This window comes from Danio rerio, chromosome 18 (assembly GCF_049306965.1).
Source record: "Danio rerio strain Tuebingen ecotype United States chromosome 18, GRCz12tu, whole genome shotgun sequence".
NCBI lineage: Eukaryota > Metazoa > Chordata > Actinopteri > Cypriniformes > Danionidae > Danio > Danio rerio.
Window position 1 is genome coordinate 19,056,548 of NC_133193.1, and position 16,403 is coordinate 19,072,950.

The 16,403-nt window shown below is 36.2% G+C and overlaps 1 protein-coding gene across 4 annotated transcripts in view; it reads left to right on the forward strand.

The window, feature by feature from the left end:
• cpne2 (copine II) overlaps nt 1–16,403 on the forward strand; it is a 43,188-nt gene that overhangs the window by 11,109 nt on the left and 15,676 nt on the right. For all 4 annotated transcript variants that reach the window (XM_073929295.1, XM_005159116.6, XM_073929294.1 and 1 more), the window contains exons 3-12: nt 367–546; nt 1,054–1,128; nt 1,215–1,286; nt 1,377–1,460; nt 2,466–2,555; nt 4,569–4,667; nt 6,899–6,982; nt 7,393–7,452; nt 13,106–13,239; nt 13,353–13,407. In XM_073929295.1, the coding sequence (XP_073785396.1) occupies nt 367–546; nt 1,054–1,128; nt 1,215–1,286; nt 1,377–1,460; nt 2,466–2,555; nt 4,569–4,667; nt 6,899–6,982; nt 7,393–7,452; nt 13,106–13,239; nt 13,353–13,407 (933 nt within the window). The remainder of the gene's footprint in view (nt 1–366; nt 547–1,053; nt 1,129–1,214; nt 1,287–1,376; nt 1,461–2,465; nt 2,556–4,568; nt 4,668–6,898; nt 6,983–7,392; nt 7,453–13,105; nt 13,240–13,352; nt 13,408–16,403) is intronic.

Consider the following 16,403-nt stretch of genomic DNA (forward strand, 5'->3'; position numbering starts at 1 on the left):
TTTTAAAAAATTAAAAACTGCTTTTATTCTAGCCGAAATAAAACAAATAAGACTTTCTCCTGAAGAAAAAATATTATCAGACACACTGTGAAAATTTACTGAACCTGTTAAACAACATTTGGGAAATATATAGTAAATATGTATATATAGTATCAGTACAAGCAACAAATTCCTCTCACTCATCTGACTGATATGTGCATATCATGTGCTCTTTTGTATGTAAAAATAGTTTATAGTTATGTCAATCTTATATGACAACTTCTCCACCAGTTAAAAATGTTTAATAATGTATAACTTCATGTTATCTTTCTTGACCCTTTTTTAAAATTAAACAAAAAACATATTCTATTTTTTATGTCTTTTCAGCTGGCTCGAACAGAGACGGCTATTAATAACCTGAATCCAGTATTTGGGGTAAAATTTCAAGTGGATTACCACTTTGAGGAGGTCCAGAAGCTGAAATTTGCCATGTTTGATGAGGACAAATGCAGCTCTCAGCTTTATGAACACGACTTTCTGGGCGAGTTCACCTGCACATTGGGAGTGGTACAGTAGCACTTTTTAATCAATAACATTTTACTTACTGCTATGGAGTAAATAAGAAACTATTTAAAAAATGTCTTTATGGTAATGTATAAGGAAAATGTTGTTATCTAGAGCTTCAATGGGGTGTTAAAATCATTAAAAAAGTATTATGGTTTCTTTCTGAAAAGGCGGTATTGATGTTTTTGTCCAATGAAAGTTAAGAAAGCAGTATGTGGTGGAATAAACATCATTTGTTTGTTAAAAAAAAATGTAATCAGACATTATTAATGCAACAAATGTTCCCATTTTACTCAAATCCATACTTTAAAACACAAGTAAATATAGTTAAACAAAGTATTTCCAAGTGATGTCTAAAATCTCAGGTCAATCTGCTATATGCTGCTTGGCATCACCCTAATTAGATAATCTCAAGTAATTACCATAAGCTTTTATGATCATAATTATGATAAATTAGCTTTCTGTATCGCCTCTACTTGTGCATTTATTGGGCCATCTGTTCTGTATTAGATCGTGTCAAATAAGAAGCTGCATCGACCACTGATTCTGGCTAATGGCAAGCCGGCAGGGAAGGGGGCCATCACAGTAAGATCCCGCATAGCACACCAGAACTGACATATGCATTGATAGAGTTTGTACGAGAGCTTCACGATCTGCTTGGTTTGGTCTAGATAACAGCGCAGGAGTTATCAGACAACAGAATAATCACCCTAACCATGTGTGGGAGGAAGCTGGATAAAAAGGTGAGTTAAGAGCTTTTGATAGCCATTCAAGCACTTCACAAAAGCACTCGTTGAAAGAAGATAATGATTTTGTTTGTGGCTGTTTTTCAGGACTTTTTTGGTAAATCAGACCCTTATTTAGAGTTCCACAAACAAGGGGATGATGGGAAATGGATGATGGTTCACAGAACAGAGGTAAGGTATTAAATAGATACCGTGTTGGTGATATTCTCATTTATGTAGACCAGGGGTCTCAAACTCGCGGCCCGCGGGCCATTTGCGGCCCTCAGTGCAATATTTTGTGGCCCGCGCCGACCGCTGTACACTGACAGAATCAGCGGAGCGGGGAGAGAGAGCGCTTCCAGCTCCGCTGATTCTATCCGTACACAGCGGTCACTGGCATTCCCCGCCCGCCGTGTAAACAAAGGAGCGGGGATGCCGGTGACGTCACCACGCACCCCGCCTCTTTGTTAGACGCTGTGACGGGCGGGAAGAACCAAGGTAAGCTGTTCCCGCCCCTGCCTGCCACTCAGCTACATGCTGCATATATTATAGGTAGATACAGACTGGTACAGACTGATGTGACTGGAGTGGGGTGGGGGTGTTTTATTTATACATATATACGCCTTTTTTTTAGGTGAGGGAATGGAAGTTTTGAGTGAGTTCCCCCACTTTTTTCCCTAGGACTAGGTCTTTTTGGGAGCACATATTTGTGTGAGAAGTTATTCTCCACCTTGAACTTCAATAAGTCAAAGTACAGGTCTAGACTTAATAATGATCATCTTCAAGCCATACTGAGGGTCTCAACTGCTTCCACTCTAAAGCCAAATGTGGTTCAGATTTGTGAAAAGAAGCGCTGTCAAGTCTCGGGCAGTAAGGAGTAGGCAAAAGATGCCATGTTCAGAAGAACTGTTCATAATCTTCACTCAATGTTCTATTAATGTTCAGGACACTTCATGTTCAGAAGAAATAATTAAAACTGTTAATAATGGCATTTGAGGACTTTTTTTTGTGAAATCCCTTATGCGGCCCAGCCTCACCCAGACTTTGCCTCATGCGGCCCCCAGGTAAATTGAGTTTGAGACCCCTGATGTAGACTATTTATTACTGCTGTTTTATCAGATGTGAAGCTTGTATTTTAGACTAGATCCATTCTTTTAATGAAAAGAATAATAATTGCCTGTGTGTGTGTGATATTAGGTCATTAAGAACACTCTGGATCCTGTATGGAAGCCTTTCACAGTGCCTCTAATCTCACTTTGTAATGGAGATGTGGACAGAAACATCAAGGTGTGTGTGTTTCTATGAAGTTGTTGTCTTTTACTGTCCAGTTTTATAGGATGTGTGTAAAAAATCTCAGTAGAATTCATGGCAACACTTCAGTTTGGTGCACAGTTCACTGTATTGAACCATTAACAGCAGCACGAGGGCTCAGTGGTTAGCACTGTTGCCTCACAGCAAGAAGGTCGCTAATTCGAGTCCCGGCTGGGTCAGTTGGCATTTCTGTATGGAGTTTGAATGGCATGGGTTTCCTTCAGGTAGTTTGGTTTTCCTGACAGTCCAAAGACATGCACTATATGTGAGTTGGGTAAACAAAATTGGCCGTAGTGCATAAGTGTGCATGTAAATACGTGTTTATGGGTGTTTCCCAGTACTGGGTGTCAGATGGAAGGGAATCCACTGCGTAAAACATGCTGAAATAGTTGGCAGTTCATTCCACTGTGGCGATTCCTGATAAATAAGGGAGTACGTTGAAGAAAAATGATGAACAAACTATTGACTAGAACTCCTGGGTTAATAAACTTCTAGTTAGCTGTTTATTAATAGTTAGTGAGGTAGAAGTTGGGTTTCAGTTTTAAGTAGGATTGGAGATGTAGAATAAGATCATACATTATAACTAATAATGAACAGTTAATAAATTAATAATAGGCAGGTAATAAGCCAGTAGTTAATAGTATGGATTGTGACCTAAACTAAAGTGTTATTAAACACAATGAATGTGTTTTGGGGTATATTGGAGACTGTGATCCCAAAAAGAAAAACTTTTCATATTGAAATAGCTTAAAACAACTTACTGTTACGGTTTAAAGTAACATTATTGACTGTTTTTTTACATGTGTCCAATCAAAAATTCAGTTGGTTTAAAATATAGTTTAACAGATGGCCCCTTACTCACTATTTGTCCCCAATTAGCAAAATTTACATTTACAGTATACATTTGCCAGATGCTTTGGAAAGTGATTTACAGTGTATTCAAAGTATACATCTTATCAGTATGTGTGTTCCCATGGATTGAATCCATGGTTGTTTTATAATGCATTAATACAAAAGTTTCAGTGCCATATGCTGCTGTTAGTAGGGGCACAAATTAATTTAAACACATCTCATGTCATATTTGAATATTATGCATAATACATTTGTTCATTTATATTACTACATTTTTTTCTTTTTAAGAAATTTAATTAAAGAATTCAGAAACAAATCTGTTTCATGTTTTCTAAAAAACATTATATATGTATAATAATACCAAATAATGATGCTTACATTGTGCTTAGCTAAAAAAGCAAACAAATCAAAACATATATATTAGGTCCATGTTTCACTTAACTTCAATATTCAAAGACCTACTAGCAAATATCAACCTGCAGCTCAAGACTGGTTACTCACTGAAGCTAAGCAGGGCTGAGCCTGGTCAGTACCTGGATGGGAGACCACATGGGAAAACTAGGTTGCTGTTAAAAGTGGTTTAGGTTAGGCCAGCAGGCAGTTCTCAACCTGCGGTCTGTGTGTGTCCTAATGCCCTAGTAAAGTGAAGGGGCACTATACTGTCAGGAGTGCCATCTTTCGGATGAGATGTTAAACAGAGATCCTGACTCTGTGGTCATTAAAAATCCCATGGCACTTTTCTTAAAGAGTAGTAACCTTGGTGTCCTGGTCAAATTCCTTCTATCTGCCTTGTCCCAATCATCCCCATCCACCGAATTGGCTCACTGCCTCTCCACTCCATCTATAACTGGTGTGTGGTGAGCACACTGGCACCGTTGTCCTGTGTCTGTCGTTGCATCATCCAAGTGGATGCTGCACATTGGTGGTGGTGTGGAGAGACCCCCCCCCCTTATGATTGTGAAGCGCTTTGGGTGTGTGACTATACACAATAAATGTGCTATATAAATACACATTACATTACATTACATACAGTATTCGAAGACCTACTAAGCAGTTTTGATTTTTCTCTTGGTCAAGTCTGTTTATGTCCCAATGAGCCACATTGTCACAACTCACTGTAAATATATGATGTCACAGGTGCTGTGCTACGATTATGACAACGACGGAGGCCATGATTTCATCGGCGAGTTTCAGACCTCCGTGACCAAGATGAGCGAAGCAGAGAACGGAGTGGAGGTGGGCTTGTCTGCAATTAACACCATGCAGATTCATAATTTCCACAATGTAGAAACTAAACGCGTGAAGTAAAAGCTTGGCTCACATTAACGCCTGCCGCTCTTGCGCCAGAATACTATGTGAGTACTAGCTATGCCTCATTATCTGGCATAATGAAGCTGAGAATTAGTGAGTGAGAGGGAGAGACAGAGGGAGAAGGAGAAAAGAGGTGGGAGGGAGAAACAGAGAGAGTAACTGGCTCTTTTGAGATGCAAATCGCTCCTGTTTTACCGCTGCCTTGTTTACCAGAACATGCATTGTGCGTTGCCAGTCACACTTTGGCAGAACACGTTTAAATGTTCTCTTGGAGAACGACTTAGTGTACTAATAAACACCCGTTCACTCAGGTACTGGCATTCTGCTGCACAGCCTTTGCTCAGAGATATGATGTATTTCGTGTCATGTTGTAAAGTAATTGAGCTCCCGCAGTGATTGTCACCCCTCTGTGTTCGCATTTCAGATGAATGATCTCTCTAGAACTCACAGATGATGCTGATACTTGGATTTTTGTTTCAGAATAGATTATGTCTCATTTTTGTGTCTCAGCTTTGTTTGAGAGAGTCCTTAAAATAATAATACTAGATAAACTCAAATAATTATTTTTACTGCTTGTTCAATTTAACTATTTAAAATGAGCTAAAACAACACAATTCTTGAGATTTTATTGGGACAACTTATATTTTTTATGTTCAGTCTACTTAAATTTGTTAAGTTAACTTAATCGATTTGTTCTGGGACAACATGAATGAATTGTGTGAAACCCTTTATTTATTATAGTGTATAGAAAGCTGATCTATTATTTATTAAACTCACTGGCCACTTTATAAGGTACTGTCCAACTGCTCGTTAACGCAAATATAGACATGGTCAGGACAAGTTCAAACCAAGCATCAGAATGGAGAAGAAAGGTGATTTAAGTGACTTTGAATGTGGCACGGTTGTTAGTGTCTGACGGGCTGCTCTGAGTATTTCATAAAGTACTGATCTACTGGGATTTTCACACACAACCAACTCTAGGGTTTACAGAGAATGGTCTGAAAAAAAAAATCCAGTGAGTGGCAGTTCTGCGGGTGCAAATGCTTTTTTGATACCAGAGGTCAGAAGAAAAGGCCAGACTGGTTTGAGCTGATAGAAAGGCAACAGTAACTCAAATAACCACTCGTTACAACTGAGGTATGCAGAAGAGCATCTTTGAGTGCACAACACATCCAACCTTGAGGCAGATGGGCTACAGCAGCAGAAGACGACATCGGGTGCCACTCCTGTCAGCTGAAAACAGGATACTGAGGCTACAATTCACAATTACAGACTCACCAAAATTGAACAATAGAAGATTGGAAAAACGTTGCCTGGTCTGATGAGTCTCGATTTCTACTACGACATTCGGATGGTAGGGTCACCAGATCTCAACCCAATAGAGCACCTTTGGGACGAGGTGGAACGGGAGATTTGCATCATGGATGTGCAGCCGACAAATCTGCAGCAACTGCGTGATGCTATCATGTCAATATGGACCAAAATCTCTGAGGAATATTTCTAGTACCTTGTTAAATCTATGCCACAAAGGATTAGGGCAATTCTGAATTCTGTACCTAATAAAGTGGCCAATCAGTGTATATTAACATGTATTATTTGTTTTAATTCTTCACCAAAATGAGTTTTTTATGGCTAATATTTACTATTTTATGCAAACATTCCAAATTACTGGAATAAATTTGTGTTTAATACCAGCAAGATGATGTATTGTTCTGTGTTGGATAAATGTTAATTGCCCCTCCATTGGACTTTGGTTAAGAAACCTTATAACATGTTTGGCTCTTAAAAAACTCACACACATAATAAGGAATTAATCTGCTTAATTTTGCAATATCTGAAGAAGCTTTTGAAGTCTGAAGTTGTGGAATGTGAAATGTGTTTGATTGGATTTTCTTTTTTTATGATTATTATTATTACATTTAAATTTTTTCCTTAAAACTGTCTGGGGTAAGTTTTGGATATTGGGGTTTGAATTACTGTAAAACTTAAAGATATGTTATACAAATTACTGAAATAATATAAATCATTTTAGACATGAATAACAATCAATATGTACATGTATTTACGAAAACACTATTTAATGTTGTCAACATTGTCTAATACATACAAAAACTATTTATCCTGCACTATAGTAACACAGTACCTTCCGTTCACAGGTTGAGTTTGAATGCATTAATCCCAAGAAGCAGAAAAAAAAGAGTTACAAAAACTCGGGAATCATAATTCTGAAGTCATGCAAGGTAAGGACATAAGAAACAAAGAATGGTGACACATTCACTATTCACAAGGCAAAAGAAATGATTAAATACATTCTGCTTGCACATTAAAGCACCTTCCATGTTCCGGCTTATTTAATTACAATTGTATTACAAATAAAAGGGTCTTTAATTGCAGCTTCTCTGAAAGGACAGATTAGTTTTATAGTGCTAAATCCCCTTTAAATAGCATGTATTAATATCAGCACAAAACACCTGTCACTCCTGCACCGTCACCATTTAATCAGCCCTATGATGGATTCAGGCATTAAAACAGAACATGACTCAGTTGTTCTCACTAAATTTTCAAATGAACCATTTTTCAACCTTTGTGGAAGGATGGCTTATGTGATGTGCTTATATTAATATAAGACGTGTGTGTTTTTTTTTGTTAGATTACAAGAGACTACTCCTTCCTGGACTACATTCTGGGTGGCTGTCAACTCATGTTTACTGTGAGTATGATAACGTCACCTCTGGAATTGAAATCTTTGTTCTTGTCAGATATTGGAGGGGAGGGGGGAGGGGGGGGGGGGTTCATGCATGCAAAATGCAGAAGCATCATTTGTATGCAGATGATTTCAGAAATATATTCTGTCACTGATGAAAATTTAATCTGAAAACCTCAATGACAGAACGCATTTAGAACGTGAAGTGACAGAATTGTATGGTTTACATTATTGAATTTTGAGGAGCTAATAGTTGAAGTCAAATTTGTTGATTCCGGTACGCTAAAAGCCTGTTTTTTTTTCCCCTTGCACTGTCCAGTTGAACAGACTCTATATATGGGTTCTTTATGTGACTCAATTGCCTTCACCAGTGTGATTGGTAAGAAATGATACAGAAAGTGAGTGAAATTCACAGGTTGCTATAGTTACAGTGTGCTGCAGTGTAGAGGTCCATGTCTCTCATTTGAAACTAAAGACAGAGAGAGAGACAGGGGGATGTAAAAAACAACAGAGGGAGAGAAAGCGAGAGAAGCTTTTAAACAAAGGAAAGTGATTTTGATATCTTGTTTGTTGTATGACGCCAACTTATGATGCACGCTTGTTTGTTGCTCTGCAGATAATCATAAGCCTTCACACTCTTCAAAATCAAGGTTCTTTATTGGTATGGCTGATTCCTTGAAGAGCCGTTAACATCACCAGACCACAATGAAACCACATAATGAAAATTGTTCTTTGAATAACTTTTCACCAGGAGGTTCTTTGAGGACCTAAAAAAGGATATTGTATGACATCACTGTGAAAAACACTTTTGAGAATTGTGAGAATTTATTTTGTTTCATGCAATTACAATCCCATTATAATTGCATGGAACGCATAAACAATTCTCACAATTCTTAAAAAATTGCTAGATTTTTTTTAACCCAGAAGCCACATAACTTGTCCAGATTACCTTTACTCGCTTTTATAGATATATTATACACTTCTTTTTAAATCAAGGTTCTTTTTTTTTGCACTTATGGTTCTATGAAAAACATCTAAATGAAGAAAGAACCTTATTATTTTACAACAGTTTCTTTAGGGTGAAAATCTGCAAAAAACATTTTGTAATATTTATTCTTAAAGTTTAAGATTATTTACATTGGAGACATTGGACTCTTGAGTCAGGGAAAAAGTATTTGCATGAAAATGTTTTGTGTTTTTGTACCTCCATCAGCAAATTATATTTAAGCTAATATAGCTAAGAAAATTATGTCAACATTGCTGGAAAAAATTATGGTAAGGTTGGATTTGGGGGTATTACCTTATTGTTACCCAGGTCCACTGGCTATGATAAACATATATTCACATGCAAATCATTCAACTTGCATGCATATATGGGCTTCCCTCTTAATACTAACACACACTTAAAGCCCATCTACCTTTTTATAATCGTCATTGACCAATGGTAGTTTAAAGGTGTTTATCAGCTGGAGAGAACGTTTCAAGCTCTTTCCTAACTCAAAATGAACTTTGTTTTGCTTGACATTACATCACATTAATTCAGTATATTTTAATTCAAGAGTTCACACTTAGCTGATGATTGATTTTAAAACGTTTTTGGAAAGCTGTCTCGGGAGAAAGCCCTGAACTCATAATATCCTCGAACCCAGGGTTCCCTCAGAAAACTCCCCCCTTATAAATGACAAATTAGGGATTGCTATGTAGACATACAGTTTAAGTCAGAATTATTAGCCCCGTTTGATTTTTTTTTTTCTTTTTTGAATATCTCCCAAATGATGTTTAACAGAGCAAAGAAATTTTCACAGTATGTCTGATAATATTTTTTTCTTCTGGAGAAAGTCTTATTTGTTTTATTTCAGCTAAAATAAAAGCAGTTTTTTAAATTTTTAGCCCCTTTAAGATATATATTTTTTCTGATAGTATACAGAACCAATCATCATTATATAATGACTTGCCTAATTACCCTAACCTGCCTAGTTGACCTAATTAACCTAGTTAAGCCTTGAATGTCACTTTAAGGTGTTTAGAAGTGTCTTGAAAAATATCTAGTCAAATATTATTTACTGTCATCATGGCAAAGATGAAATAAATCAGTTATTAATTTTCGTTAAACAGAAATTGGAGAAAAAAATAAACGGGGCTAATAAATCTGACTTCAACTGTATACTGCTGAAGTAGAGTTTAATTATAGTGGCAATTTGGATTGGTCAATTCACCTATGATGCTTGTCTTTGGACTGTAGAAGGAGACCGGAGAACCCGGGGGAAACCCATGTGAGCATGGGGAGAACATGCAAAGATGCACAGAAACATCGACTGGCTTGTTAAGGACTTGAACCAGTGACGTGCTAACCACTGGGCGACCGTGCCACCCTATTAAGGGAAAGGAGTAGGGGTGGAGGATGAGGAGTAGGGGTGGAAGGGGGATTCTTTAAGACGAAGATTACTGAAATACGAAACTCTGGTTATTTATAGTGAGTTTAGAATCATCTGATTGGTGAATCATGATCAAGACATGATCAATCATAAGCATGTGCTCCTCTCGAAATAAGTGTATTAAAAAACTTCTCGTTTGGTATTAAGAGCAAGTAAATGATGGCATAATTTAAATTTACTAGGGTCATTATTTGTAAATATATATATATATATATATATATATATATATATATATATATATATATATATATATATATATATATATATATATATATATATATATATATATATCCAGGTAGTTCTAGCTAAAATGTAGGTAGTTTCAGCATGAATTCGTGACTTAGGACATTTACTGCTTTCCTGACTAAAATCTCTCTATTGGTCTTAGAGGTTCCAGTGTGCTGGTAGGTGAGATCTTTTTCAGCTGTGATCTCTGTTTTCTGTTCATGTGCAGCAGTTTACCAAGCGCTGCCAGCATCTTTATAAAGCCGGTCAAGCTCAGGGGTCACCAGTGCGCAAACAGTCTCCTGAATGCAGCATTCATAAGAGATGATTTCTCTTTATATAGAAGACAGAGAACGGCTTTAGGTTTTTATCAGTAGATCAGAACACTGCAAAGTACATTCTGGAGGAAGAATTAGGGAAGGTCTGTGGGCTATTTTTCAGATACCAAACTTTTAGTCATCAGTTGCATAATCTCATTTTGAGCTGTACTTCTTAAATGAACAGGTCACCCAGAAATTAACATTTTGACATTTTTTTGAAACTGTGGAGGAGAGAGGAACAAAACATCTCTCATTTTTCACAGATGAACGGCAAATGTATTTGAAAGTTGTTTTGAAATGATAAGTGATAAATGATAACATTCTCAACAACAACAAAAAAATGTTGACAAATGATTTTCTTTTCGGGATATCTCATTTCATAAACCAAATAACTTTCGAAAGACACTTAAAGGTGCAGTATGTAAGTTTGAAACCCAGTGGTTGTACTAGGTATTGCACACCTTGTTCAAAATACCCAAGCGCAGGTATCCAGATTGACGACATAAACAAGTGTGCCTGTCTGTTGAGCTTAAAAGCTGATTAATGTCATGTTCTAAATAAAAGCAATGGCACGCCATATAATACAGATAGAACACTTTCCATATTAAAAGGAGTTTTTGTTTTAACCACCACCTGATATATTAGGAACGGCAGAAAACTGACAATGATCACCTCTGGTATACCTCATGTGCTTTATTCAGTGTTAAATGCTAATAATGTAAGTTTAAATGCCATTTTACATGACATTTATTGGCACACTAGTGAAAGCAGCAGCAGATAGTTTACCTCAGATCTTGAAAATAAAACAAACCATTTGAAATTCAACTTTACAAGAAGCCAACACATATGAGTGATTCAGCATGTACATTTAATAAGGTTAAAGAGGTTTAATATGTATTAATTATTATATTATATGTATTATTATTGTTATAAACCCTACCATTTGTTTGTTGAAATGCAGTAAGTGCACTATTCTGTGTTTCTGAATGGCTGTATTTAAAATTCTATCATGTTTCGTCTGGTGCAAACAGCCAAATTTCTGTTTAAGCAGTCTGAATTTTATCACTGCAAATCTCGTCATGCAGGATGTTGTTAGGACACCGGATTACTATGTAACCTGTTCATCTAAAGTTCACATTTGTATATTTATATTATTTTTTAATTAATAACCACCTCATGTAAAACTCTGAATCTGCGTCTCATTTCTGAGTCTGCTACTGTCCACCGGAAGCCACTTTGACATACACTTTGAGAGCCTTCTTGACTGAATGAACGAAATATGCTGTTTCCCACAAGGCAAACATTCTTAAATAACTGCAAGCATATTATGCCATTCTTATGCTTTAGAAGAGTCAAAAACGTACATACAGCACCTTTAAGTAACATGTGAAAAAATCAGTGCTTAGTTAATTATTCAGTCATTAGATTAATTGATTATCAGAAAACTATTGGTTGCATTCAAGGTTTTGAAATAAGGTCAATAAATGACCACAAAATTTTAATTTAGGAGTGAACTTCATTATGTTGCATTCAAAAATCGATGTTTATAAATACCAGTTTTGATGTTGCATAAGAAGGAAATCATCAAGTCACTGTAAAAAATGTTAAATAACTTTTCCTCGTAGCTCATGTTTCAGTTTTCAGTTTATTTTCACTTTAAAATTGCATTATGGAAACTTGATCTGAGATCTTTAGAATTTGAACTTTACAGCTTAACAAAGTGACTCTTGTTTTTTGCTTTGCAGTTTGAAGCTATATATTGTATGAAAAATTAGATATGGAAAAAAAATACTGTAAAACAACCAAAAAGTACTGGCAGGCCATTACCGGTTTCTGTACAGTAATTTAAATGACCACTATATTGTTTCAAACTACTAAGAAATGCTAAAAAAAGGCCACTTTTTGCTTAAACATTTTCATTAAACAGCTAATTGAGCTTAGATCAAGCTTTAATAATGCAAAGCACACATGAATCCCAAAATTAAATACTGTTCATTAACTGAACGTTTTTTTTTTTTTTTAACAGATAAGGAGCTATTTTAGATGCACCCCATTTCTTAAATAAAGTGTGGAGGGTGTATTGTATATTCCACAACCCAATAGTTATCTACTGCAAGACAGATACTCTCAGCAAAAATGAGAATTTTACCAGTTGAAACAGTCACACCAGAGGAAAATATAGTAGACATCACTTCGGTTTATGCTCATGTGCTAAACTTCACAGCTCAGTCACCCGGAGGCCATGACAGGCTATGTGAGGACGACTACAATAAAGGGCACCCTCATTCTGTCACCTCCTATTCCCTTCGTCCTATCATTTCCACCCTCTTCCCTTTCCTTTTCCATCATTAAGCTGTTTTCAGCCTCAGGGGAGGCGATCATCCAGTGGTTAGGTGTGCTCTAGCAAGGTTAGCTGTGCACTGGTAAAAAAAAAAAAAGCGTGTTGCATGTCTGCTGGTTCATGACTGCCACAGGACCGAGCTATCAGATCTCAGCTTGAGCAGAACTGACGCTTCAGCCTCCCTGGGTGATAACAACATCGCCTTTAGCTATGAGCTTTGATGCCCCGCTAACTGACAGGAAAGCTTATGAAATGCATCGTACTAACAGCTGCTTGTATTTTTTTAATAGACCAGCCCAATTGGCATGCATTATATTGTGTATGTGTGTTTTCTCCAGGTTGGCATCGACTTCACAGCATCCAATGGGAGCCCAAGGGAGCCGTCGTCTCTGCATTATATCAACCCAATGGGCAGCAATGAATATCTGTCGGCCATCTGGGCTGTAGGCCAGATCATCCAAGACTATGACACGTATGTAACAGTGTTTTTTTTTTTTTAACAAAAACACACTTTAAAGGTCTACATATGGCCACAAAAGCGGTGCAAAAATCTCACTCTTTCTTATTCACACTTCTCGTCCACAGGGACAAAATGTTTCCTGCGCTTGGATTTGGGGCTCAACTGCCACCCGACTGGAAGGTGAGAAAAAAAAAAAAACGTTTATAACCGTGGATTTATTTTTGTGCATAACTTCATCCTAGTTGTCCTTTTCTATGATCAACTGGAATTGAATATGGAGGTCTGCTAAAGCTTTTCGCTAGTGTGAAATGGAAACGAGAATTTGAAGTGCAAGACAGAGAAGAGGCAGATAAAGAAAATGAATAATACTCACATATCCCAATGATTATGCAACTGTCATCCCATCTGCGTTGCCATGGCACTGGAGTGAATACAAGGAAGTCTGAGGGGGGGGGATTTCACAGGGAATGAATCGCACCCGTTGATAGTGTCGTTTATTTGTGTGCTTTGCATTTGTTTAAGCACTAATAGGATTGTGCAAATGGTGCCACTTATCTGTGCCACTTCTATAGATTCCACATGTGCCCAGTTATAATGTTCGTCTCCATTATTTGATCATCATTTGAGTTGATTGAGATGATGAGTAGAAATTGTACACATGTATCTCTTATAACATAAAATGGCAAAAAAATAGCACTTACAATACAATAGCACGTATTTATATTTAACTGTTTATACAAAAGAAAGACAGATAAATTAGTCTTACATTGCTTATTAGATCATTATTCAATTAATTATTATTTATAATAATTAAATATAAATATAATAATTAAATTATAATATAATTTAATTATTATATATAAATTAATTTATATATAACTTTTTTTTATATAATTTTTTATTTGTAGTAGCAATAAACACAGTACAATGATTCCACTTAAGAGAAAACATTTCCCACTGCTTAACATTTTTCTTTTTCACAAACTCTAAAGTAACAGAGAAAAAAAAAAAAAAAAGGTTTCATCAAATACAATATATAAAAATAACAGTAAAATGGTAACATAAATAATATCAATACTAAATTTCCATAGGTCAGAGAGGGTAAAACCTTTATTTATTCATTCAACTTTAGGTTATTATCAACTGTGAATTACTAATTTAAAGAGAGGATTAAGAGGGGGAGTGCAATGGGTCGTAAATTGAAAAATGTTTGTTATGTGGATGGGAATTAGATAGTAATAGTTTTATATTTCTATGAAGATTGGATGGAGCAATCTAACGTAATCAGTCCACTTGGACCAGATGTTCCTAAATGTATTAATTTGGAGTCGAAGGGAGAATGTAATTTTTTCCATCACATAAATATTATATACTATCTCTAGCCATTCTTGGGTTGTTGGGGATTCAGGAAGTAACCAGTGTCTTGTAATTGCTTTTTTGGCTGCGATTATTAAAATATCAAGTAAGTATTTATCAGATTTACATATTTGGATATCAGAGCTTCCAAAATAAATAACTATAAATTGAAAGGGTAGTGTAATATTAAGTATGTTTTCTATTACTCCATGTACTTCTACCCAAAATTGTCTTATTACTGGACATTCCCAAAAAATGTGCCAGTGATTAGGTTCCTGAGACCCGCATAGTCTCCAGCACTTAGTGTCCTTTCCTGTGGTGTATGCTCTTTGTTTTGGCGTGATGAAAAATCTCATTAGACATTTCCATCCAAATTCTCTCCACATATGTGAATTAGTACATTTTGATGTAAATCTACATATGTCTAACCATTCTTCCTCCGTAATAATGGAATTACTTTCCTTTTCCCATTTTTCTTTAACATATTCCGTTGAATGGGGTTTAATCGATCTAAATCCTTTATAAAGTTTTGAAATTATACCTTTACTCCCACTGCCTTTGTAGGCCTCTATAAAAATTTTCAGTATTGAGTCATCCAGATCAAGATTTATCAGATTTATTGATTAAATCAGATTTATCCAGGTTATATTCTTTCTTCAGACTTTCAAAGTCTTTAAAAAGGCCTTTCTCTGTGAGTGAGTAGAATGTTAATATTCCTAATTTATATATAACTTATAATAAAATTACCATTTATAATTATGACTTTTGAAATTGCTGTTTAACAAGGCAGAAAATAATTATAAAACACTTCTCCCATTGGAGTTTTTTACTTGCAATACTTGACAAAAATATGATTTCTACAATGAATGTTGTGCCTAATTAATTTATGATTATGAGAGAATATGAATATGTGGCTCAAATTTGGTATAACAATGTAAATTCTAGTTGACATTCCTCTGTGCTGTTCAAAATGGTGAAATATGGAGAACTCTCCGAAAAGGAAAGAGTCCCTATTATAGCACTTCATGATGCTAGATGGTCTCTCTCTTAACAGGGAGACTAATATTTTTGTTAAGCACTGTACATGTGATATGTATTACATTTTCTCTGCAATCCAAAGGGTTTGGGAATACAAATATACATTAAATGGTTTAAAATGAGACATTAAATGTTACAAATACTTAATATTCATTAAAACATCAAAATAAAATACACCCACCATTCACTTTATAAGGTACACCTGTACATCTGCTCCCTCACACAAATTTCTAATCAGCCAATCACATGGCAGCAAGTTAATGCATTTAGGCATGTAGACATGGTCAAGACAAACTGCTGCAATTCTAACTGAGCATTAGAATGGGGAATAAAAGGGTAGTGGTGACTTTGAATGTGGCATTATTGTTGGTGCCAGATGGGCTGGTCTGCGTATTTCAGAAACAGCTGATCTACTGAGAATTTCACGAACAACCAACTTACAGAGAATGTTCAGAAAAAGAGAAAATATCCAGTGAGCAGCAGTTCTGTGGGCGCAAATGCCTTGTTGATGCTGGAGGCCAGAGGAGAATGGCCAGACTGGTTCCAGCTGATAGAAAAGCAACAGTAACTCAAATAACCACTCGCTAAAACCAAGGTCTGCAATAGAGCATCTTTGAACACACAACATGTCCAACCTTGAGAGGGGATGGGCTACAGCAGCAGAAGACCACACCGGGTGCCACCACTGTCAGCTAAGAACAGGAAACTGAGGCTACAATTCGCACAGGCTTACCCTAATTGGGCAATAGAAGGTTGAAAAAATGTGGCCTAGTCTGACGAGT